We start from the raw sequence: 22,632 nt of genomic DNA on the forward strand, positions 1-22,632 counted from the left end.
CCAGCACCCCGGGGGGTCACCGGGCCCCCCAAGAAGCCACCCGGACCCCCCTAGCAGCACCGGCTTCATGGGGGGGGGCGGGGGGGAAGCACCCTCAGTGCCTGCAGCAAAGCCGGGACCCCCCCGGTGCCTCGCACCGAGGGGCTGGGTGGGATTTGGGGGACAATAAAGTGGGGTGCCCGGGCCCCCCCCGCCGGCCCCCGGCCGCTGCCTCAGTTTCCCCAGCGCCAGCATCGACCCGGCCGAGCCCCCACGGCGCCGGGGGGGGGGGGGGTCCCAGGAGGAGCGCGGGGGGGGTGGGGCGCCCCCAAAAAACCCACAGCCGAAGCGGGGGGGGCACCGTGCTCCCACCGCCTCACCCCCTCCTGCCGGTACTTCACGAGCACCCCAAAAACCCGGGGGATCGGGGGGGGGGCGGTGGGGGAGGACAGACAGCAAAGGAGACCCCAAACCCAACCGCGTGGGGGAGAGGGGCCCCCCCCAGCTCCACGCACCGACACCCCCCCCGCACCCCCGAGCACCGGACACCGGGGACGCGCAGGGGCAGCCCCCGGTACCCCAAAACCCCCGCTGCCCCCCGAGACGGCGCGGGGGGGGGGTCGGAGAGGGCCCCCGGTCGGGCACGGTGGAGTCCAGGCCCCGGGAGGGGGGCGCCCCCCCCCCCCAAGCAAATCTCCGCCGGTTCCCCGGTGATCCCGGGGGGATTAGGGCCGCCCCGAGGCGGCTGCGCCCTCCCCGGAAGGGCCCCGGTGCGCACGGGGGACGGCGGGGGGCGACGGGGCGGAGGGGGGGGGGGTGTCGGCGGAGGGGCCCGGCCGGCCCTGCCCGCGCCCCCGGGGGGGGCTGAAGCACCGCGCGGGGCCGTGTGTGTGTCCCCCCCCTCCCCGGTACCCCCGGGCCGCGCTCCCCGCCTCCTCCCCGGTGCAACCGGGCCCTCCGGGAGGGCCGAGCCAGCCAGGCCCGGTGCCCCGGCCCGCCGCGGCCTACCCGGGCACCGGCACCGGGGCCCCGGAGCGCCGGGCCCGGCCGTACCTGCGCTCAGGCGGCGGCGCGGCGGCGGCCCGGGCCCCACCGGCTCCCCGGGCGGCGGGCATCGCCGGTACCGGTGCCGGTAGCGGACACAAAGGGAGCCGGGGGCCGCGCTCCGGGCCCGGCCGCCGGGGAGGCCTGGCCGGGAGGAGGCGGCGGCGGCGGCGCGGCCCGGCCCGGCGGAGGCGGCGCGGCCTGGGGCCGACCGCGGGGCCTCTCCCTTCCGGGGCCGCGGGGGCCCCGGGCCCGAACGCGCGGGAGCCCCGGCGGGGCCGCCCCCCGCCCCCCGCCCGGCTCTTACCCCCGCGGCCGCCCTACGCCGACGGGCCTCGGGGCGCGGGGCGGACGGTGCTCCCCGGCGCGGCCATTTCCAGAGGAAAGTAGGTCCCGCCGCCCGCCCCCGCCCCGCCCCGCCCGCCCGCCCGCCCCGCCGGGGCCGCCGCGCTGCGCCCTGGGGGCCGCGGCCGGGGGGCGCCGCGCCCGCACTACTTGGCGGCGGGGGCTCGGGCGGAGGGAGACGGTGCGCGGCGGGCGCTGCGGCGGCGGGGGGTGTGACGGCGCGGGCCGCAGCGCACGCTGCCGGGAGGGATCCCTCCGCGACGCTTAACCCCGCCGGCGCCGGGGCGGGCGGCGCGCACGTGGGCACGGCGGGGCGGCACCGGGAGCGGCGCTGGCTCCGCCCCCCGGCCGCCCGGGGACCGGAGCGGCCCTGCTGGGGCCGCGGGCGGCCGTAGAGAGGCCTCCGCCCCCGGTCTCGGTGTCACCGCCGCGCCCGGTCCCGGTATCGCCGCCGCGCCCCGAGCGCACGGGAACGGGCGCCCCACGGCCCCCCCGTGCTGCTGAGCCGCGCTTCGGCCCCGCGCGTGGGGCAACGCCAAGTGCCCGCGGCCCCTCCCGGTACCGGGCAGTCAGGGCCACGCACACGGGTGACACCCCCCCCCCCCCCCCCCCGCAACTCCTCAGCCCCACGTGGACCCCCAGCCCTGGGGGGGGGGGGGGGGGCGAGGGGGAGCGGCCCCGGCTCCCCTCGACCACAGCCGGGGACCCCCACACCGGGACCGGACAGAGCCGGGGGGGGCGGGGAAACCAAGGACAGGTACGGGGTGGGCTAAAGGGCCCCCCCGGGACCTGCCCCCCCAGCCCCGGGGTGCGGGGGTCTGGGGTACTCTGGGGGCACAGACCCCCCACTACCCCCCCAGCTGCAACACCTCGGCCCCAGCACACGCTCCCATTTCCATCCCAACACCGGCCGTGGGGGCACAAAGCAGCGCCCCCCCCCCCCCGCACCCCAACACCCCACTGCCCTCAGCAGCTCCCTGCTCCTAACAGCATAATTGGGTAATTAGCAGTAATTAGCCTGACTGGGTGGAGATAAGCCACATGGAGAACCGCAGCCAGGCCGGGCACCCCAACACTGCAGAGCCCCCCCCACGCTCCCCCAGCCCGGGCTGCGGCTCTCTGAGGGGGGGGGAACGGGGCTGCGGAGCCCCCCAGGGTGCTCAGCCCCATGGAGGGGGGGGCTCAGCCCCACAGCGCCTTCGGGATTTGGGGAACCCCAATGCTGGGGTGTTGGGGGGATCCCCACATGCTGCCTCACCTCCCGCCCCCCCCCCAGGACAGGAGCAGCCCCCCCCGCCGCAGCCCGGGCTCTGAGGGGGGGTTTGCAGACAAAACAACGTTTAATTGTTCCAGCCCCGTGGCCCCGACTCCCACGAGCGGCGGCTGCCAGCGCGGCACAGCCGGACCGCGGCCCCGCGCCGGGAACAACACCCACATTCAGCCCCGGCTCCCCCCAGCCCGGGGGTGGGGGGGGCAACAGCCCCAGCGTGTCCTTGTGTGGAGTCGGGGGGGGGGACACAGCAGCAGCTACGAGCAGGGGGTGCTCCCCCAGCTGGGACAGGACCCCTGCCCCGCTCCCAGCCCCTAAGCCCCCCCCAGCCTGTGCAAAGTGAGGGGTCCCGTGTAACAGCGGGACCACGTGGCCCCAGGCCCCCCCCAAAGCCACCGCTGTGGTTGAGGGGGGGTCCCATGGGAGGTCTGCCCCGGGCAGGGCTCACATCAGGCGGCAGCCGGTGGATCTGCCGTAGGAATTGTCCACCCGGTCGATCTCCTCGATGATCTTGGTGAAGATCCCCTGGGTCACCTGGGGACGAGGGGACGTCAGCCCCCCCCCGGGTTGGACACCCTGGGGGACCCCACTTCCAGCCCCCGGGGTGGGGAGGGGAGGGGTACATCACCCTGCCCCAGACCTGGCTCTCCTTGGCCGAGGACTCGAGGAAAATGGCCCCCCAGGACTCCGCCAGCTTCTTCCCTTCATCCGTCCTCACCTCCCGGCTGGGGACACAGTGGGGTGACGGGGTGAGGGGGGGGGACACCCATCAGGAGGGGACGGGGACCCCCAGAGCCCTCCTTACCTCTGCAGGGACAGGTCCGCCTTGTTCCCCACCAGCACCACGGGCATTCTGCGGGCATGGGGGGGGGGGGGGGGGGGGGGGGTGAGGGCCTAGGCCCCCCCCTCCCTCCCCAGGCCCCCCCCTCCCCAGGAGGGACAGCACCTACCTCGTCTTCCCCCGGCCCTCGTACAGCTTGTTGTGAAGGGTCTTCACCACCTGGAAGCTGTGGGGAGAAGGGGAGATCTGGGCACTGCCCCCCCCACCGCGGGGTGTCCCCCCCCCCCCCCCAAGGTGACCCCGTGGGGACAGCCCGGGGGGGGGGGGAGGGGGGGTGCTGTGTCCCTCACCTCCGCAGGGACGTCACCGAGTACACCAGGACGTAGCCGTGGATGCCGATGATGAAGGAGTGGGGCAGGATGCTGTACTCGTCCTGGGGGAGGGCAGGATGGGTGCCGGGGGGGGGGGGGGGGGCTCTGGGGCCAGCAGCCCCTTGTTCCCCTCCCCCCCCCCCCCCCCCATGCCCCAGGACCTGCCCCCAGCGTTACCTGCCCCGCCGTGTCCACCAGCTGGAGCTGGAACTCGTCCTTGCCCACCACCACCATCTTGTTGTAGGCTGCGGAGGTGGCACCGGGTCAGTGGGGGACCCCTGCACCCCACCCCCCCCCAGGGACCAGCCCCCCCTCCACGGGTGCCTCAGCCCCCCCCCAGCACAAGGTTTTGGGGCACAGCACCGAAGTGGGGACACGTCTGTCCCCATCACCCGTGGCCCCATGGAAGAAGCAGCAAGAGGGACCCCAGGACACCCCCCCCCCCCCCCCAAAAACCCCAACTCACTGCTCTCCACCGTGGGCTCGTAGCACTCCACGAACTTCCCCTCCACGAACTGGTGGGCCAGGGAGGTTTTGCCTGGGGGGGGCGGGAAGCGCAGGGCTGGGGGCCGGGGTCCCAGCAGGGCCCCGGGGCAGGGGAAGGAGCGCGGCGGAGGGAAGGGACCAGCCGCGATGCCCCAGCGCTCGCCCCCCCACCCCCCCCCCCCCGAGCGGCGCAGGGGACCCCGCCCCGGGGTGATGGAGGCTCCGGGGGGTGGGGGGGGGGGGGACGGTCCAGGGTGAGCACGGCCCCACAACCCCCACCCAGGGTGCGGACCCCAACCCACGGAGGCGGGAAGTGTGTGTCCCCCCCCTGCCCGGTGCACCCCCTACCCCCAGCAGGGCCCCGTGGGGCGGCCCCGCTCCCACCCCCCGGAACCGCCTGGGGGGCACAGAGCCCCTTCCCCCGCCGCCCCCCGTCCCCCCCCCGCACTGACCCACGGCGCGGTACCCGAGGATGAGCACTTTGCGGTGGCGGAGCGGCGGCATCGCCCCCGCCGCGGGTGGGACGGGGCGGGGGGGGGGGGAATTGGGGGGGGCAGCGCGGGCGGGCGCGGCACACAGCGCTATAAACCGCCCGCCGCGGCGGGAGGGGGCGGCGCCGCCGCCGCCACTACAACCGGCAGCGCCACGTGACCACAACACCGCCCGCCCCCCCACCGCTCCTATTGGCCAGGCCGCGGCGGGGGGGCGGGGCCACGCGGCGGCGCAGGCGCGCTGGGGGCCGCGGCTCCATTCATGAAAACGGAGGGAACGGCCGGAGCCACGTGGTGCCGCACACCGGGGCGGGATGGAGGGATGGAGAGCGGGGGGCGGCCGCCTTCTGCCCCCCCCCCCCCCCCTCGCTCCGACGACCCCCGCACCCACCTCCTGCCCCCCGAGATCCCCCCCTCGGCCTCCCCCAACCCCAGGGACCCCCCAGCCCGGCCCCGGGGCCCCCCCAGCCCGGCTTTGCGTAGCCCCCGCTCCCAGCCACGGCTCCAGCAGGGCCATAGAGTCTCTTTATTTACCCAAACAATTAAATAGTAGTATTTTTTTTTTTTTAAACAGAAGTGGTTAAAAGCAGGCTGGCCCCCTTCCCCACGGGGCAGGCCCCACTGCCAGGGCAGGCGGGCACGGGGGACATTTATATTACCATTTATAAATAGAAAAATAAAACTCTCAAGCAGGGCAGGTTAGCGGTTAGCACGGTTAGAGCCAGGCCCGGGGTGCCCGTGCCCGCGGCAGACACCCCGTCCAGCCGCCCTGCGTCACTGAGCTGCACGGGGACAGGGACACCGCGGGGGACGGAGGGTCAGACCCTGCAGACAGAGGGTCTGCTGCCAGGTGCTCGGTGTTGGGCTGATTCGGCTTCCCCCGGGCTGGATTTGGCCCCCGGGTCAGGGGCCAGTGGTGCCCAGCCTCGGCCGCAGCGGTTAATAAAGCAATAAATACAGGGGGGGGCGTACGGGGGTCCGGGCGCAGGGACCCAACCAGGCACCCAGCAGTGCTGCGGGGGGGCTCCGGAACACAGGAGGGGGCTGAGCTCAGGTCCTTGACCCACCCCATCCCACCACCCCGCACCCTTGGGCAGCGCTGAGGCGAGAGGCACCTCAACCTCCCCGCGGGGTGCGGGTGCCCCTGTGCCTCCACCCCCTGGGTTCAAAAGGGGGGCGCCCCCCCGCTTCCAGTGTGCGGCATGATCTGCAGTGCGGTGACTGGGGGGGCTGGGGACCCCCTACACCTGCAGGGCCTCGTGGCCCAGCACACCCCCGGCCAGCCGGTAGAGCAGGCGGGAGTACCAGTGCATGCCCGCCTCTGGCGCCGTCCCGTTGCCCGCCTCGGCGCGGGTGGGCAGCAGCGAGAGGAGCCCATGGAAGAGGCGGAGGGGGGCAAAGGCGCGGTGGGCCCAGCGGTGGCTCTCCAGGACGGCGTAGCAGGATGCCAGCACCCCGTTGACTAGCAGGGTCCCGTGGGAGGTGAGGGGGGCGAAGACCCCCACGCCATCCTCCCGCGAGACCCGCAGCACCCGCGCGGGGCGCAGCCCCTGCCCGCCAGCCCCGTGGGCCAGCACCGCGTCGCCCGGGCGCACGCGGCGGGCGAAGACGGGCAGGAAGGCGGCCGTGCCGTTGGCCACCCCGCGGGCCGCGAAGACGAGGTGGGACGGGGTGAGGAGCAGCCGGCGCGCCGGGCTGGCCGTCTCGATGGCCACGAAGGAGGCGCGTTGGCCCAGGTCACGGTCGAGGAAGAGGAGCACCTCGGTGGGCACCAGGCGCCCGCCCGGCTCCGCGCCCAGCACCCAGTCGCCCCGGCGCAGGTCGGCCAGGCCCCGGCGCTCGCCGCTCCGCAGCGTCACGGTGGCGTGGCCGGGGAAGCAGCCGCCGGTGCGGACGGCCAGCGAGTTATCTGGGCGGATGGAGAAAGCCGTGGGGTCCCCCGGCCCTGCCGGCCACCTCCACCGGCCACCACCTCCAGAGGGGAAACGGCCACGAGCGGAGCTGCCCCCCCCCGGCCAGGTCCCCCAAACCACCCCCGGAACAAAGCGGGTATTTTCCGAAGCCGCTCCGGTTCCTGTGCGCAGCTCCCGGGGAGGCCGGGCGCTGCAGGGCCCCTTTGTCCGCCCCGCACTGACGCCCTTTGTTCGGGGCTGGGGACGGTGACATTTACGGCCACTTTCACTTTCTGTCGATTGTCACTTCTGGGCCGGATGGGGGCTGCCGGCCGGAGCGGCTGCGGGGCTGGGGGGCCGCGGGCTGCGGCCGGTTGGATCGGCTTAACCACCCCAACTGTGCCCCGCACCGGGAGCTGAACCACGAGGGTGGCTCCGGCCGGGCAAAATTTGGAAGGGAAAGTGTGTTTTTTGCCAATTCTGGTGGCCGGAAAGGCCCAGCGGGGGGGGGAGCTGGGCGGTGGCCCAGCTGAACCCGCCCGGGCTGGCCACTGGCCGGAGCGGGGCTGCATCCCACACGGATCCGGGATGCCGAGGGGGGGCTGCTGAGGGGACGACAGCCCCCCGCTCCGGCAACAGGCCCCCCCGGCGTGGTACCTGCTTTGACGGAGACGTGGATGTGCGCCTTGGACTCGTAGTAGACCCAGTCGAAGCCGGCCTCGACGGCCAGGCGCGCCAGCATGCCGTACTTGTGGCGGTCGCGGTCGGACGTGGTGATGTCCAGCGCCCGGCCCTCGTAGTGCAGCGAGTCGGGGAGGTGGTGCCCGTCCTCGTCCCAGCCCTCCGTCACCCGCAGCTTCACCCCCGGCCACATGTTCATCACCGCGATGGCCAGCGAGTTCACCCGCTCCTTGCAGCGCTGCAGGGAGGGGGACACACACACACACACACACACCAGCACCGGTGTCACCCCCAGTCCCGCCGCAGCGCCTGCTCCCCTCCCCGGGGGGGTCCCGCACACAGACGGACAGACGGACACTGGGCCTGCGTGGGGCTTGGAGGGAGCCTGGAGGGGCTGGTGGGGGGTAGATGGGGTGTCCCGTCCCCCCCCCCCCCCCCCCGGGCACAGTGAGGGGCTCGGCTGTGCTGCCCCCCCCACGCCTGGGCGCAGGTTGAACGTTAACGTGCCCCGGGGTCCCGCGGTGGAGCCGCGCCCCGGCGTGTGCAGCCGGGCGGGACGGGCAGGGGACCGGGACGGTGACCGGGACGGTGTCACCTTCCCCGCGGCCACGGCCGTGACTGATTAACCTGGCGGGGGGGGGCTGAGGGGCAGAGCTGGGAGCGCAGCTGACCCTGAACCAGACCTGAGTCCCCGAGCAGCACCGGGGGGGGCTCAGTGCCGGCCGGGGGGGGAAGCGGGGACTGGGGGGGGCAGCACGGGGGGGCCGGGGCTCCGGTGCCCAGAGCCGAGGACAGCAGCGGGGGGTCCCGGGGGTCCCTCTCCGAATCAGCAGCGGCAGCACCGATGTGGGGTGCAGGGATTGGAGTCCCCCCCGGTATCGTGAGGTCCCCCCCGGGGCAGCCGGTGAGGTCACAGCGTCCCTCCGCGCCCCGGTGCCCCCCGCTTCCCCGTCCAACAAAGCCGCTCCCGGGAGCGCGAGGCCGCGGGGGCGGGAGTGCGGGGCGCGGGCCCGGGGCGGCCCGGCCGGGGGGGGCGGCAGCGGCGGGGGGGCAGGAATGCGCCCGGCCCGGCCCGGCCCGGCCCGGCGACAATAGGCGCCTTCCAGCCCGGCGCTGACCTCAGGCCCCGGGAATGCCGGCACGGCCACAAAGGGCCCTTTCAGCCGCCCGCACCCCGGGCCGGCTCCGCGCCCGCGGCCCCGCCGGGCCCCGCCGCCCCGGCCCCGCCGCCCCCGCCGCCCCGGCCCGCGGGAGCCGCCGGCGCCGCCTGGACCACTCGCAGCATCCCCCGTCGCCATGGCGACCGCGGAGCCGCCCCTCGTCATGGCAACCGGGAGCATCCCGGCGGGGCGCGGCGCGGACCGGGCTCCCGCCGCCCCGGATCACCCCCCCCGCCCCCGGGGAGACGGGGACCGGGGCCACCCCCTCCCCTCTGACCCGCCCCACCGGCACCGCCCCGGGGCCGGGGCGCGGGGGGACTGGAGCCACCGGTACCCCGTAACCCCCGGGGCGGCGGCCGCCCCCGTCCCGTTAATCCCCGACGGCGGGTCCTTAATGCCCGACGCGGAGCGACCGGGGATCCGGTGCTGCCGCTGCCGCTGTCAAGGACCGGGGGACGGCGACGGGGACCGGGGCGAAGTGCAGTGTCCCCCGGGGACGGTTCCGTGCGCCCCGGGAGGGTCGGTGCCCCCCGAGAACTGTCTGTGCGCCCCGGGAGGGTCAGTGCCCCCCAAGAAAGGTCGGTCCCCCCCGGGGAGGGTCGGTCCCCCCCCCCGGGACGGTCCGTGCCCCCGGGGGAAGGTCGGTGTCCCCCGGGGAGGGTCGGTGCCGCCCGGGGAAGGCCGCTGCGCTCCCGCCCGCCCCCCCGCCGCCTCCCCCCTCCCCGTCCCCGAGCCGCCGGGAGCGAGGCCGGGCCGGACCGGGCGCAGCCCCCACCTCGGTCATGAGCCGGTCCGCCCCCGTGTTCTCCTCGTCCTTGAAGATGATGTCGGGGTTGTAGTTGGGCACCAGGTCCCTGAAGCGCTCCGAGCCCCGCAGGACTTTGCCCTCCGCCTTCCCGCTCGCCCCCAGCGTCTGCTCGGGCACGTTGGGCACGAACTGCTTGTAGAGCAGCGGCGAGAGCTGCCGCCGCCCCAGCCGCCGCCGCCCCACCGGGCCCCGGCCCGGGCCGCAGCCCAGCGCCGGCGCGGCCAGCAGGCAAGCGGCGAGGCCGAGCAGGCCGAGGGCGAGCGGGCTCCGCCGGGGCATCCCGGCCACCGGCCCCCGCTGCCTCCGCTCAGTCGCCGGGGGCACGGGCGGCCGGGGCGGGCATGGTCCCGGTGCGGCGGCCCCGGGGCTTTTAGAGGGTCGCGGTGCCAGGGGCGGGTCGGCGCCGTTTCCTTCTCACACCCACGGCCCCGTCGCCGCTGCGGGATCGGCGGCCGCCCCGGGACGATTGACCCCCCCCCCTCACACACACACCCCCCCGCCGGTGCCGCCACCCACTCGGAGCACCGGGACGGCCCCCCCCCCGCACCGCCGCCGGCTCCGCTCCCACGGGCCCGGTACTCCCTCGCCTGGCGCTGCACCCCGGCCCCGGGGACACCCCCGACACAGCCCGAGCCTCGGGGAAAGCCGTCCTACCGCTGCGCACCGGCACCGGGCACCGGGCACCGGCACCCTGCCCCGGGCACTGCCCCGGGACTGGCAGCGGGCACCCGGCTCCTGGCGCTGCCCCGGCACCGGGACCCGGTAACCCGCTCCTGGCACTGCCCCGGGAGCGGCACCGGGACCTGACCCCGCGCCCCGGGCCCGCCCCTCCCGTCTGAACCCTGCGCTCCGGTACCGGCTCCGCTCCCCGCTCCCCGCACCGCGCTCCGGTAGCGGGACCCTCCTTATCCCGGTCCTAACGCCGCGCTTCTGGTCCCGGGACCTGTCCCCTCTCTTGTCACCGCCTCTCGGGACCGGGGACCCCCCCTCTCCTGCCGCCGGCCCCGGTTCTGGCCCCTCTTCTCCCGCCGCTGCCGCCGGCACCGGGGACACCCGTTATCCTGACGCTGCGCCGCCGGTCCCGGCACCTGCTCCGTCCCCTGGCACAGCCCCGCTCCCGGGACGCGCTTCCTGGCCACTACCCCGGTCCCCCCTGATCGGTCCGACCCCCGGTACCGGTACGCGCTGCTGGCCCAGCCCCCGGTCCCGGCTGCCCCGGGTGCCGGTCGGCACCGTGCGCTGCCCGCAGCCGGGCTCCGCCACCTGCGGCCGCTCGGCTCCGGCACTGGGCAGCCCCCCCCGGGCCCCGCCTCGGACCCGGCCCCCGGGAGCGGCGGCAGCGGCGGCCACATCCCCCGGGGCCGCCCCCGCCGGGGCCCCGCCGCGCTGCCCTGCCCCGGACGCCCCCCCCCCCGCACCCCGGGACCGGGACACCCCCGGGACCGGGTTCTATCGAGGGATCGAGGCACCCCCGGGGCTGCGACCGGGCTCCCCCGGGGACGGGGGCACTTCCAGGAACAGGGCACCCCCGGCACCGCGCTCCCCGGGGGGCTGGGGCCGTGCGCCCCCCCCCCGCCGCAGCACCCCCAAAGCTCCCGGTGAAGAACCCAAAGGTGCCGAGAGCCCCGGCGAGGGCAGGAGGCAGCAGCGGGGCAGTGGAGGGTTGGGAGCGGATCGAGGGGGGGGGGGGGCCCGGCCTCCCGCGGCCCCCCCACAACCCCGGTGCCAGCCCGGGGTGACTGGGAGGGGAGCAGGTCGCAGGGAAATCGCGGGCACCGATGGCCTCATTTCCTGCAATATAAACCAGGCTTCCTGCGCTTCCTGCTCGGCCCCGGGCGGGGGGGGCGAGGGGGGGCCCGGGCCCCCCACCCCCGCCATGGGGGGGGCAGCCTGGCTCGGGCCCAGCCGGGGCAGGATGGGTGGGGGGCCGGTTCCCGGGGCAGTTTCCGCTCCGGCCGCACGACCCCCCCTCCCCAGGAGCGCAGGGGCTGGAGCCTCCCCCCCCATGCCCCTCGCTGGGGGCAGCTCAGACCCCCCCCTGCCCGCCCCCCCCCGGGGTCCCTCAGCCCCGGGCAGGGACCTGCCCTCACCTTCAGCCCTTCCTGGAAGAGGCTCATTAGGCCCAGCCAGGAAAAGGGTTAATTATGGCCCCCAAGGAGAGGGGAGGGAGATCAGGGAGCCCCCCCCTGCCTGGCCCTGCCCTCAGGGGGAATAACCCCCCCAGATTTGGGTATTTTTATATAAAAAGAATTTGTTTATTGCTCCAAACGAGTTTTGTGGTAACAGAGACCCGACAGACTCATCACACCAAGCTGCGGGGGGGGGGTGGGGGGGTGGGGTGTCATCCCTCCAGCCCTTCCCCTCCCTTGGGGACCCTGAAGGCCTCAGGGTGGGGGACAACCAGTGCCCCCCCCCCGGCAGCCCTGGGGTGACATGGGGACGGGGTGTGGAGTGACTGGGCAGGGGGGTGGGGGGCCCCCACTGTAGTGTTGTGACAGTCCTCGGGGGGGGACGACGACACACATTTAAAACCCAACCGCACCCCAGGGAGCAGCACCGAGGGGGTGGGGGCCCGGCTGATCTTCCATGAGGTATGTAAACAGGGTGGGGAGGGGGGGGGGCTGCAGCCAGCGCAGCCCCCCGGGGGACCCCGCACCCCTTGGGGGGGTGGGGGGGGCTGTGACAGGGACGTGGCTCAAGGCCAAGGCTCAGTAGCGCAACGGGCTGAGATAGAACCGGGGAGGGGGCGAGGGCAGGGCCCCCCCCTGGATCTTGGCTCTTCCTGGGAGGGGGGCTCTGACATCCCTGAAGCACCAGGCGCCGTCAGGGCCAGCTCTGCAGCTGGTGGCCGTCCCGGGGGGGCCACTGCGGTGGGGCCCCCCCACGTCGCCGCCCCCCAGCCCTAGCAGGGTTTGCCGAGGGGCCGGGAGCGCGTCACGGGCAGCGGCAGCTTGTGCAGACCTGGGTAGAGGAAAAGTGTGAGAGCTTGTGGGGGGGGGACACATGGGACTGCGGGGGGGGGCCCAGCACCTGTCCCCGTGTCCCCTCACCGAAGGCGCGGATGAGCTCGGCCTGCACGGCCCAGGACACCCTCTTCACCAGGCAGAGGGTGGTGAGTCCCGCGAAGCCCATGTTGTAGAGGAACACGATGTAGAAGTTCCCCAGCCAGTTGAAGCGGCCAAAATCCCCCAGGAGGTCGAAACGGGTGATCCCTGCGCGGGGAGGGGTGGGGGGGCTGGTCAGGGTACCCCACTCTTGGGGACACCCCACTCTTGGGGACACCTCAGTCCCCTCCCTGGGGGCTCACCCAGCGTCCTGGAGAAGACGGGCAGGGCCGAGCTGAGCACCAGCAAGGAGACACAGTTCCCGATGATCTGAGGGGGGGGGGGGAAGGAGCGTTTGTCAGGGGGGGCAGCGCTTCTGCCCCCCCCAAGCAGGGGAAAGGGCTCCCCAGTGCTGGGACCCTGCCCACACCCAGCAGTGGGAGGTGGGGGGACGCTGGTGCCACCACACAGGGACACACACAACCACGCGCTGTGGAGACTGGGGGGGGGTCCTGCACCCCGGGGGGGGCCCGGGACCCCCCCCACAGCCCCAACTTGGTGCTCCCACCTTAGTGAGGGGGGTGTCCTGCCGCTCGGGGAGCAGGCGGGTGAAGAGGGGGGAGCTGTAGAAGCCCACGACGGACGAGAGCATCAAGTAGCTGCGAGGGGCGTTAAGGAGGAGAACGGGGTGGGGTGGCCCCGGGGGCCAGCGCTGGGGACACGAGGGGCCCCCCCCAAAGGATACAAAATGAGGACGACCTGCAGGGCAGCTCCGAAAGAGCCGAAGATGGAGAAGGAGACTTGGCCCAGGGACGCGTCCTGCCGGGAGAGGAGGCGGCGCGTTGAGGGGGGCTGGGGGGAGCGGTGTGTCACCCCCCCCCGGCGTGGGACACGACTCCTTGCTGGCCCCTGTCTGTCCCCCCCCCCCCTCGCCGGGTACCTGGATGCCCCGCGGCATCGCGGCATCGTCCAGCAGCAGCTCCAGGACGTGGAAGCAGACGATGAGCACGGAGATGCCCTGGGGGGAGCAGGGAGGGTGTGAGGGGGGGGGACGGGACGGGACACACGGGGCCAAGCCCCAGCTCCCCGAGGAGCGCGGGGACACTCACCGTCAGTGCCAGGAGGCCCAGCATGGCCAGGGGGTAGCCCAGGTTCCTCTGCCAGGGCGACGCTCGGTGCCGCAGCTCTGCGGGGGGGGGGACATGGCTGGGTAAAAGAGGAGCAGGAGCCCCCACCCCCCGGGCAGGAGATTGAGGGGGGGCCCTGAGGTGCTGGGACAGGGGGTTACACCCCCCAGCCTCCCTCCATGGGGCACAGGGGACCAGTGTTCCCAGTGCTGAGCTGGAGAGAGCCCAGGCGTCCTGGGCTTGCCCCCTCCCAACCCCCCCCCTCGGGCTCCTTACCCAGCTTCCGCCTCTTGCTCCGGATGGCGAAGAACTGCTCCCGCAGCAGCTCCACGTTCAAGTTCAGCCAGCAGGAAGCTTTGCCTGCCAGGGAGGAGACGCCGAGGGGCTCGCAGGGGCTGAGGGCTCCCATGGGGTGGGGCAGAGGGGCACCCAGTCTGCCCTGAGCCCCCCCACTCCCAGCCAGCAGCCGCGCCGGGCACCCACCGGAGGAAATCCTGCGGGACACGGCGGCTTCCTCGAGCCTCGTGCAGCTCAACTGCTCATCCAGGTCTTCCAGGAGCTGCCATGGGTGAGGAGCCCGTGAGGAGGCGGCGGGGGGGTGCGAACGGCACCCCGTGCCCGGGAGGGGGGACCACGCAGCCCCGGGGTCAGCAAACCCCCAAACTGGGGCAGTGGGACGTGGCGGGGAGGGGGGGACACATGACACCTTACCCGGGGTTTCACCAGCAGCTTCCCCGTGACGGTGAACATGGTGGAGAGGCCGAAGGGGGTGCACACTGCGGCGGGAGGGAGGCTGAGCAAGGGGGGCCCCCAGCATCCTACCCCTCCCCGCACCCCCACAAAGGTCCTGGATAAGGGCTGGGGGGCTCAGCCCCGCACCAAGACCCCTCCGGACCCCGGCACTGTTTGTGGGGAGCAGCCCCGGCTCCCAGCTGGGCACCCCCGGGGGACCCACAGGACAGTCCCCCCTACTTACGCAGCAGAAGCAGGACGCCGAAGAGCGAGATGCAGGAGTAGAGGTAGGGCAGGTAGAATTCCCAGAGGTCTGCAGAGACGGCAGGGTCAGGCCAGCAGCACCAGGCATCCCTTCTCCTGTCCCCCCCTCAGCACCAGGGCCTGATCCTGCCCCGCCGGAGCCAGCAGAGCCCTGGCGCACCCCAGCAGCACCCACCGTAGAGCGACTGGCGGCTGGCGGCGTCGTTGCTGACGATGGCGGAGGCCACCCAGACCATGCCCAGCACCAGCAGCGTCAGCAGCAGCAGCACCACCGACGTCTCGTACACCCTGGCCATGATGCCCTGCGGGAGTGGGGTTAGCGGGGAGCCAGGGAAAAGGGGGGGACAGAGGGGGGGACACACCCCCAGATGGCCACCTACCTTCTTGGATCCCGCAAAGCCCTCCGACTCGGTGAAGAAGTAGGCGAAGGGCATGAGGAAGACCAGGGACAGATTGGAGAAGAGGAAGATTAAATTCCAGAGGCCTGGAAGGGGAGGACGGCGTGGGGTGAGCTCCCAGGGAGGGAGGGCGGCAACCTTGACCCCTTGGGGCACCCCGGGGCCACCCCGTGCACTCACCGTGGACGAGGGACCCGTTCAGCCACTGGATGTAGTAGTTGTGGGGGAAGGAGAGCAGCACCTCGTTGCTGATGATGGAGAAGGGCAGCAGGAGGACGGCGCCCAGCGCCACGGCCAGGGTGAAGGTGCAGAGCCCCAGCCTGTGGGAGGGACGAGCCGCGGTGCCGGCGCTGGGTCGGGGTCCCCGTGGGTGTCACAGCCCCCGCGGGCTGGGGGGACCCGACGCTGAGGCCGGGCAGGGAGAGGGACAGGCAGGAACTTACGCAATCCTGTTGACAGCAGCGTCCTCGTCATCGTGCACTGAGGGGGGGCGGAAAAAAATCCAAACCAATGGGGCTGGGGGAGGCAGGGCTGCCCGGAGCATCGCTCCCTGCCCTCTCCCCGCTCTAAATGCCACCGAAACGCTCCCAGGGGGTTCAGGCTCTGCTCCCCTCCCGTGGCAGCCGGGGAAGGTGCCCCACAGCCACCCCCGCTGCGGTGGGACGGGGCTCCCGGGGGAGGCCGAAAGCTTTGAGAGGGACAAGCTCTGGGGAGGCTGAACGTGGCCACCAACGGCTGCCCGGCGCCAGCAGCTCCCGCCCTCCTACCTGCCGCAAAGTCCGTGTGTTTCTTGAAGTGGGTTATGATGAAGTGGCAGAGGATGTAGAGGCTGGCGAAGAGCAGGGCGCAGATCTGCAGGCAGAGGAGTGCGGGCAGCGCAGGCAGGCCCGGGGGGGCGGCGCTCCCACCCTGGGGCGATGCCGCCGGCCCCGGGACCTGTCAGCTCCACCCTATTTATTTTTCCACTCCTGGCCCTGGCTACACCCCACACATCTACACCCCTGCCCGTGCACGGAGGCTGCACCCAGGGGTCACCCATGGGTGCTCAGGGGCTGCCACAGCACCCAGGACAGGGGGGCCCAGTGCAGAGCCCCCCCCCCGGCGGCTGTGGGTCAGAGCTGTCCCACCCCGTGGGACCCCCCTGCACCTCCCGACCCCGCAGCCCTCACCGGCACCCGGCAGCGCCGCGGGAACAGCCTTGAGCCAAGGCCAGCTGCCGCGTCCCTCCCGCCCCCGCCGCCACGCCGAGGCCCGGGGCAGGCGACGTTCGAGGAACACGACGACCTTTCATCCCGCCGGGTACACGGCAGGACGGGGAAAGGTCGCCCAAACCCGCCACCTTGGCACAGGCCGAGCGGAGCGGCCGTGGAACCTCCCTCCTGCCCGGCCCGGGGGGGCTCGGCTGGCTGGGGGTCCCCAGGATGTGCCGGGGGGGTGGCAGGGAGCCCCAGGAGCCAGCCCAGCTCCAGACCCCCGGAGGGGCAGTGCCCAGTGGGTCCTCCTGCTCCTGTTTCTGCCCAGGAAAGGGTCTCAGGCCACCGGCCCCCTCCTGCCGCGGGCTGTACCCCCACAGCCCAAAGCTCTGCCCGGCCGCGGACCCCCGACACCTCCCGCACCCTGTGAGCTCCACGCTGGCCGTGCTGGGCCAGGGGCTCCTGGGTGAGCTGCAGCTCCCCGGGATGGGACAGGGTGGGGGTCTGGGGAGCTCCAGCCACCGGCTCCTCCCGAATGGGGCTGTGGCAAGGTCACGGCCCGCTTGGCCACGCCGCACGCAGCATCCCAGAGAGCCCTCGGGAGACACCAGGATCAGGACACCCGGTTTGTCCCCAATCCCTGACCCCGTGGCAGCAGGTGACCTGGCCGGCGGAGTGGGACCAGAGGAACAGACTCAGCTGCCCCCCCCCCCCCCCGCAGTGCCCACGGTTTGGGGGGGCTCTGCAGGGCCCCTTCCCGCTGACACTGAGCACCCTGGGGGTCTCCTGGGGGCAGGGACAGAGCCACGAGCCTGGCACGGGTCTAGCCCGGCTCCGGCATCGCCGCACCCCCCCGGTCCCCGTCGGAGCAGGCAGGGCCCAGCTCCGCGGCCCCGGCACGGCGGGACCGGACCCGGCAGAGGGATCACAGCCGGGGCTGAGCCCCGGGACCCCGCTATCTGCGGGGCGCACACCCGCCGCCCGCCGCGGCTCTGGCACCGATAAGAACGGGGCGTGGGGGCACGGTAGGGGCGGCCGGGCCCCTCAGAGCTACCCCGGGGGCTCCCAGCCCCGCCCCCCCCGCGCCTCTCCGCGCCGCCCACCCCCCCTACCGGGACCCTTTCCGCCGCCCCGCCGCCGCTCACCGCGACCGCCCCGGTACTCACGATGCATTCGCGGACCCACTCGTGGAAGAGCCGCTCCCGCACGGCCAGCGCGTCCTGCTCCGCGGGGGCCATGCTGCGGCCAGCATGGCCGGGCCGGGGGGCTACTGCGGGCCGGTTGTGCCGGGGGAAATGCCGAGCCCAGCCGGGTCGAGCCTAAACGCCACCCGAACCCGGGGCGGCCCCGCCCCTCGCGTCCGCGCCGCCACGGCCTGAAAGGGCCCCCCAGAGCCCCGCCCCCTCCCGCCCATTGGTCCCGGGCGGTGAATGAGGCGCCGCTCATTGGTCGATGGCGGCGCGGGGCGGCGCTGATAGGCTGAGGGCGCCGCTGAGCTCCCGCCCACCGCTCCCACGGGGGCAGCGACCGGGGCGCAGGGACGCGGCTAATCCCGGGGACGGGGTTAATCCCGGGGGGGGGGGGGGGGGGGGCGGGTTAATCCCCGGCGGAGCCGCGGGGGACAGACACCCCCCCTCCTCCTTCCAAAGACAGTTTGACCCCGGCAACGCATGGAGGGGCCCAGCAGAGCGGCAGCACCCATGGCTCCCTGCCACAGCCCCCCCCAATAGCACCCAGGGCCCCCGGGCACAGCCCCCCCCAGTAGCACCCAGGGCCGGGGTGGGGGGCTCCACCCACCCCCCCCAGGGAGTGGGGGAAGGGAGCAGTAGCGCTGCCATCCCGCCCGAATCGCTGGGCACAGACAATAAGGACAGTCTGTTCCCACGGGCCGGGCGCTGACGCAGAGGGTTTGTGTCGGACACGAGCAGCAGCTTCTCTTAAAGCCTTTTTATTCACAGACATGATACAGACACATGGAAAACCGACATGAATCACATCGGAGAGAGGAGCCCAGCCAGAGCAGCGCGTCCCTCCGGCCGGGCCCATGGGGCTCAACCCCACCCAGTGCACAAGAAAGCTGAAGTGTTTGAAGCAGACATTTTGTGGACATGCTACAGCGACAGAAGGAACCCAGCGTTTAGTATTCCTCCCCCTCCTCCTCGCCCTCCCCTTCCACCGAATCCACCCCCACCTCCTCGTAATCCTTCTCCAGGGCGGCCATGTCCTCCCGCGCCTCCGAGAACTCCCCCTCCTCCATGCCCTCCCCCACGTACCAGTGCACGAACGCCCTCTTGGCGTACATCAGGTCAAACTTGTGGTCCAGGCGGGCCCAGGCCTCGGCGATGGCCGTGGTGTTGCTCAGCATGCACACGGCGCGCTGCACCTTGGCCAGGTCCCCCCCGGGCACCACCGTGGGCGGTTGGTAGTTGATGCCCACCTTGAAACCAGTGGGGCACCAGTCCACGAACTGGATGCTGCGCTTGGTCTTGATGGTGGCGATGGCGGCGTTGACATCCTTGGGCACCACGTCCCCGCGGTACAGCAGGCAGCACGCCATGTACTTGCCGTGCCGCGGGTCGCACTTCACCATCTGGTTGGCCGGCTCGAAGCAGGCGTTGGTGATCTCGGCCACCGAGAGCTGCTCGTGATAAGCCTTCTCGGCCGAGATGACGGGGGCGTAGGTGGCCAGCGGGAAGTGGATGCGGGGGTACGGCACCAGGTTGGTCTGGAACTCCGTCAGGTCGACGTTCAGGGCCCCGTCGAAGCGCAGCGAGGCCGTGATGGAGGACACGATCTGGCTGATGAGGCGGTTGAGGTTGGTGTAGGTGGGCCTCTCGATGTCCAGGTTGCGGCGGCAGATGTCGTAGATGGCCTCGTTGTCCACCATGAAGGCGCAGTCGGAGTGCTCCAGGGTGGTGTGGGTGGTGAGGATGGAGTTGTAGGGCTCCACCACGGCCGTGGAGACCTGCGGGGCCGGGTAGATGGAGAACTCCAGCTTGGATTTCTTGCCGTAGTCGACGGAGAGGCGCTCCATGAGCAGGGAGGTGAAGCCGGAGCCGGTGCCGCCGCCGAAGCTGTGGAAGACCAGGAAGCCCTGCAGCCCCGTGCACTGGTCAGCCTGGAGGAAAGGAAGAGGAAACGAGCCCCATCTGTCAGTCCTTCTGCATTTCAGCTGCCCAGGAAGGCCAATATTCCCCCCAGCGTCTCAGGCCTTTGGGGACTCGTCTTGATGACGCAGGCAGGGGCAGGCAGCTGCCTGAGCACCCCAGCTCCGCTTCCAGCCACAGCGCCCCGGGCATCGGCACGACCGGCCGTCGGGAAAGGGGCCCATTCCCGCGGGGATCGGGGGACACTTGGCTCCTTCCAGCCACAGGCGTCGGCCCTGGCAGTGCCTGTGCCCAGCATGACCCAGGCGCTCTGTGCTGGGGAGGGGGAATCCCCACGAGCTGCCCCAGCACGAGTTAAACACTCGGCGCCGCTGCTCATGAGCGGCTGGTAGAGAAGGATCAGAGTCCAGGTCAGAGAGAAACCTCACATGACCCTGGAGAGAGGGATAAAATAAAGGTGTTCCCAAGGGCAGAAAGAAGCCAGGCTCCCCCCAGGCACACTCAACCCTCGGGGTGCACGTCCCGGGCTTGCACTGGGCTGAGGAAGGGGCTTCATCCTGTGGGGAGGGGAAGGGGCTGATCCTGCTCCCCCCTCCCAGGGACCCCTGAACCACAAAAACGCACCCGGGCCCCGGTAGCGCAGCCCAGCTCCTGCCAGAGGGTTCCCCCGTCCCCACCGGCTGCGGCGGCCTTGGCACCGCCGGGGGTTTGTACCCACCAGCTTGCGGATGCGGTCGAGGACCAGGTCGATGATCTCCTTCCCGATGGTGTAGTGCCCACGGGCGTAGTTGTTGGCCGCATCCTCCTTGCCCGTGATCAGCTGCTCGGGGTGGAAGAGCTGCCGGTACGTCCCCGTGCGCACCTCGTCTGCGGGGGGGGAGAGACGGGCACCCCCTCAGCACCCAGCACCCCCCGACCACCCCCCGCACAGCAGCCCTCCCCGCGCTCACCGATCACCGTGGGCTCCAGGTCCACGAAGACGGCCCGCGGCACGTGCTTGCCGGCCCCCGTCTCGCTGAAGAAGGTGTTGAAGGAGTCGTCCCCCCCGCCGATGGTCTTGTCGCTGGGCATCTGCCCGTCGGGCTGGATGCCGTGCTCCAGGCAGTACAGCTCCCAGCAGGCGTTGCCGATCTGCACGCCCGCTTGGCCCACGTGGATGGAGATGCACTCGCGCTGCGGGGACAGGACACGCGCCCGCGTCACCCCCGCGCTGCCCCCTCGCTGTCCCCGTCCCCCCCCCCACACCCCCCTGCCACACCGGTTGTGCCCCGGCTCAGCCCAGCGGTGCCATCGGCCGAGCAGCGCAGGGGCAGCCCCCGGGGTGATGGCGGCGGGGCGGGGGGGGGGAACTGGGCACAGGACACATATTTGGGGACAGCCTGGAGCCACCATCTGGCACAGCCGCGGGGTAACGTCACCGCGCCCCAACCCTCCACCCGCTCCCAAATGGCGACGGGGAGGACATTTTAGAGCCCCGCAGCGCGGGCAGGGCGAGGCTGCGCTGCAGGAGGAGGAAGAGGAGGAGGAGGAAGCGCACGACGTGACTGCGCCACCCGACCCAAAACCACCGGGGAGGGGCGATGGCGTCACCCTCGCCCCCCCCCCCCCCCCGCGGGGAGTGGGGTCCCCTCCTTCCCCCCCCAACCCCGCGGGTCCAGCGCATTCCCGGCCGCTCCCTGCTCCGCACCACCTGCTCCCGCGCATTCCTGGGGGGGGGGGGGATTTGTGGGGGGACACACACCCCCCCCAGGAACCGTGGAGCAGGATTAGCCCCGTGGGGCCGGACTCGGGTGGGCGCCAGAAGCGCGGATGGGGGGGGGGGGGGGATGTTACAGGGACCCTCTATCCCCGTCCCGGGGGGGTGCGTGAGGTTGGGGGGGTCAGGGCTGGATTTGGGGTGAACTGGTGACGATGGGGTGAGGGGGGGGGACTGTGTCCTTTGAGGGGGGGGATGGGGCTGTCTCCCCCCCCCTCCCGCGCCTTCCCGCGCGCGGGAACCGTAACGGTCGCGGCTGGGCGCCAAAAGCGGGAGCCCCGCCCCCGCCGAAGGGGCTCCCCGGGATCACGTGCTGCCCCCGCCAGGGGCACTGGGACCCCCCCAGGGGCACTGGGACCCCCCCCAGGGGGGCTCCTCCCAGCAAGGGCGGCACCCCCAGCCCATAATCTGCCCCCCCCCAGCCTCTGCTCTCTCCTCCCCAGCCCCCGCTTTACCCACCCCCGCTCCTACTGCGCCCCCCCAGCTCCTTCTGCTCCCCCCCGCCATCTGTCCCCCCCTTTACCCCCCCAGTCCTCGCTCTGCCACATGCCCCCCCCCAATCCTTATGTCCCCCCCCCCCCGGGCTCTACTCCCTCCAGCCTCTCCCCCTCCCACCCATTCCCCCAAAATCCCCGACGCCCCCCCAGCTCCAGCCTTCTCCCCCCGTGGCCCCCCACCCCCCAGCGCCCCCCCATTTTACCCCCCCCCCCCTTACCATGGCTGCGGCGCGGTTACTCGTCCCGACAAGCAAAGAATCGACGCAAGTACCAGGCTGCAGCCGCCCCCCGGCACCCCCCTATATACCGGCCCGGGGGGCGGGCCATGCGCCCCCGCCCCGCCTCCCTATTGGCCGTCGCGCCCGCCCATCCGTGCTCTCGCCACTGCGGATTGGCTGAGGCCCGTGGCGCGCCCCGCCTTCTCCCCCCTCCCCGTCGGGCGGGCGCTGCGGCGCTTTGGGCCCCCCCCCCCCCCCCGCCGCGGGGTGCAGCGCCCGCTCGGGGCTTGCGAAGGGCCCCCCCCCAGCAAGGGGAGAGGGGGGGGACCGGGGGACCTCACACACACGCCCACCCCCCCCCGGCGGTCCTCAACCCCCCCCTCAGTGCGTTTGCGGCGGAGAGGGGGGGCACAGCCGCTCCCGCCCGCCCCCCCGCTCCCCCCCCGCCCGGTGCGGCTCCGCTGCAGAGGAAAACTGCGACATGGGGGGGGCGGCACGTGCTGCCGCGCCCGGCGCCCCCGACATCCCCCCCCCGCCGTCCTGAGGCCGTTAATCGGCTTCCCCGGCCCGACCCCCCCCCCCACCCCGCCGCGCCCCCGGCCCATCTGCACCGCCCGCCCCCCCCCCCCAACCGGCCCATCTGCACCCCGGGGGCCCCTCCCAGCCCATCTGCAGCCTGGGGAGCCCCCCCCCAACACTCCCCAAGCCCATCTGCACCCCACGGGCCCCCCCGCAGCCCTGAATCCCGCCGCGATGGGGGGGGGCACCGTGCCCCCGCACCCCATTGCACCCATCTTGGGAGGGGGGGGGCAGACCCAGCTGCATCTGCCCTGGGGGGGGGACACACACACACAGACCCCGCTCACTGCAGTGGGCTTTGTCTCAGCCACACCCGCAGCACCGGGACCCCATTTCCCTGTGGGATCCCCCCCCCCCGAGACAGGCGGGGCCCCCCCCACTCCTTCTCGCCCACCGTGGGGGCCACCGT

At 73.2% G+C, this 22,632-nt stretch overlaps 5 protein-coding genes across 6 annotated transcripts in view; all 5 read right to left on the reverse strand.

Annotated features, from left to right (window-relative positions):
- KMT2D (lysine methyltransferase 2D) overlaps nt 1–1,413 on the reverse strand; it is a 30,338-nt gene extending 28,925 nt beyond the window's left edge. Inside the window, exon 1 of the mRNA XM_074853859.1 lies at nt 1,331–1,413. The gene's annotated coding sequence lies outside the window, so the exon portion shown is untranslated. The remainder of the gene's footprint in view (nt 1–1,330) is intronic.
- Nucleotides 1,414–2,689: 1,276 nt separating this feature from the next.
- Nucleotides 2,690–4,780, reverse strand: RHEBL1 (RHEB like 1). The gene is made up of 8 exons (XM_074853777.1): nt 4,729–4,780; nt 4,257–4,496; nt 3,968–4,035; nt 3,770–3,852; nt 3,589–3,645; nt 3,444–3,491; nt 3,279–3,363; nt 2,690–3,172 (listed from the first exon to the last, which is right to left on the reverse strand). Exons 1-8 carry the CDS (start codon nt 4,778–4,780, stop codon nt 3,083–3,085), a joined length of 723 nt encoding a protein of 240 aa, XP_074709878.1. The 3' UTR covers nt 2,690–3,082.
- Nucleotides 4,781–5,279: 499 nt separating this feature from the next.
- DHH (desert hedgehog signaling molecule) lies at nt 5,280–9,785 on the reverse strand. The gene is made up of 3 exons (XM_074853955.1): nt 9,276–9,785; nt 7,317–7,578; nt 5,280–6,676 (listed from the first exon to the last, which is right to left on the reverse strand). Exons 1-3 carry the CDS (start codon nt 9,585–9,587, stop codon nt 6,009–6,011), a joined length of 1,242 nt encoding a protein of 413 aa, XP_074710056.1. The 5' UTR covers nt 9,588–9,785; the 3' UTR covers nt 5,280–6,008.
- A 1,762-nt stretch (nt 9,786–11,547) lies between these two features.
- Nucleotides 11,548–17,420, reverse strand: LMBR1L (limb development membrane protein 1 like). 2 transcript variants are annotated; one of them, XM_074853947.1, is made up of 17 exons: nt 17,233–17,420; nt 15,641–15,725; nt 15,317–15,353; nt 15,054–15,121; nt 14,856–14,959; nt 14,651–14,777; nt 14,456–14,524; nt 14,191–14,255; nt 13,963–14,038; nt 13,756–13,839; nt 13,462–13,538; nt 13,293–13,370; nt 13,098–13,171; nt 12,921–13,011; nt 12,616–12,682; nt 12,359–12,520; nt 11,548–12,269 (listed from the first exon to the last, which is right to left on the reverse strand). In XM_074853947.1, exons 1-17 carry the CDS (start codon nt 17,302–17,304, stop codon nt 12,211–12,213), a joined length of 1,395 nt encoding a protein of 464 aa, XP_074710048.1. In that variant the 5' UTR covers nt 17,305–17,420; the 3' UTR covers nt 11,548–12,210. The 2 variants fall into 2 exon arrangements, with proteins under 2 accessions (XP_074710048.1, XP_074710047.1); XM_074853946.1 differs by having other exon boundaries at nt 15,054–15,193.
- A 578-nt stretch (nt 17,421–17,998) lies between these two features.
- On the reverse strand, nt 17,999–21,771 carry TUBA1B (tubulin alpha 1b). Its single transcript, XM_074853949.1, has 4 exons — nt 21,645–21,771; nt 20,124–20,346; nt 19,892–20,040; nt 17,999–19,184 (listed from the first exon to the last, which is right to left on the reverse strand). Exons 1-4 carry the CDS (start codon nt 21,645–21,647, stop codon nt 18,204–18,206), a joined length of 1,356 nt encoding a protein of 451 aa, XP_074710050.1. The 5' UTR covers nt 21,648–21,771; the 3' UTR covers nt 17,999–18,203.
- Nucleotides 21,772–22,632: the final 861 nt, after the last annotated feature.

Source organism: Strix uralensis, chromosome 33 (assembly GCF_047716275.1).
Source record: "Strix uralensis isolate ZFMK-TIS-50842 chromosome 33, bStrUra1, whole genome shotgun sequence".
Taxonomy (NCBI): Eukaryota; Metazoa; Chordata; class Aves; order Strigiformes; family Strigidae; genus Strix; species Strix uralensis.

Bases quoted from the DNA above. Each gene is read 5' to 3' on its own strand.
- RHEBL1 (XM_074853777.1), bottom strand. From the start codon at position 4,780: ATGCCGCCGCTCCGCCACCGCAAAGTGCTCATCCTCGGGTACCGCGCC. The intron at 3,853-3,967 runs GTAACGCTGGGG...GCCCTCCCCCAG, and splicing joins TGGTGGACACGGCGGGGCAG to GACGAGTACAGCATCCTGCC. The intron at 3,646-3,769 runs GTGAGGGACACA...TTCTCCCCACAG, and splicing joins TCGGTGACGTCCCTGCGGAG to CTTCCAGGTGGTGAAGACCC.
- DHH (XM_074853955.1), bottom strand. From the start codon at position 9,587: ATGCCCCGGCGGAGCCCGCTCGCCCTCGGCCTGCTCGGCCTCGCCGCT. The intron at 7,579-9,275 runs GTGGGGGCTGCG...CCCTCCCTGCAG, and splicing joins CGGACCGGCTCATGACCGAG to CGCTGCAAGGAGCGGGTGAA. The intron at 6,677-7,316 runs GTACCACGCCGG...CCATCCGCCCAG, and splicing joins CCACGTCTCCGTCAAAGCAG to ATAACTCGCTGGCCGTCCGC.
- LMBR1L (XM_074853946.1), bottom strand. From the start codon at position 17,304: ATGGCCCCCGCGGAGCAGGACGCGCTGGCCGTGCGGGAGCGGCTCTTC. The intron at 15,354-15,640 runs GTAGGAGGGCGG...GCCCCCCCTCAG, and splicing joins ACACACGGACTTTGCGGCAG to TGCACGATGACGAGGACGCT. The intron at 13,539-13,755 runs GTAAGGAGCCCG...CCCCCCCCGCAG, and splicing joins GAGCAAGAGGCGGAAGCTGG to AGCTGCGGCACCGAGCGTCG.
- TUBA1B (XM_074853949.1), bottom strand. The intron at 20,041-20,123 runs GTGAGCGCGGGG...CCCCCCCCGCAG, and splicing joins CCTGGAGCCCACGGTGATCG to ACGAGGTGCGCACGGGGACG. The intron at 19,185-19,891 runs GTGGGTACAAAC...CCTTTCCTCCAG, and splicing joins TCGACCGCATCCGCAAGCTG to GCTGACCAGTGCACGGGGCT.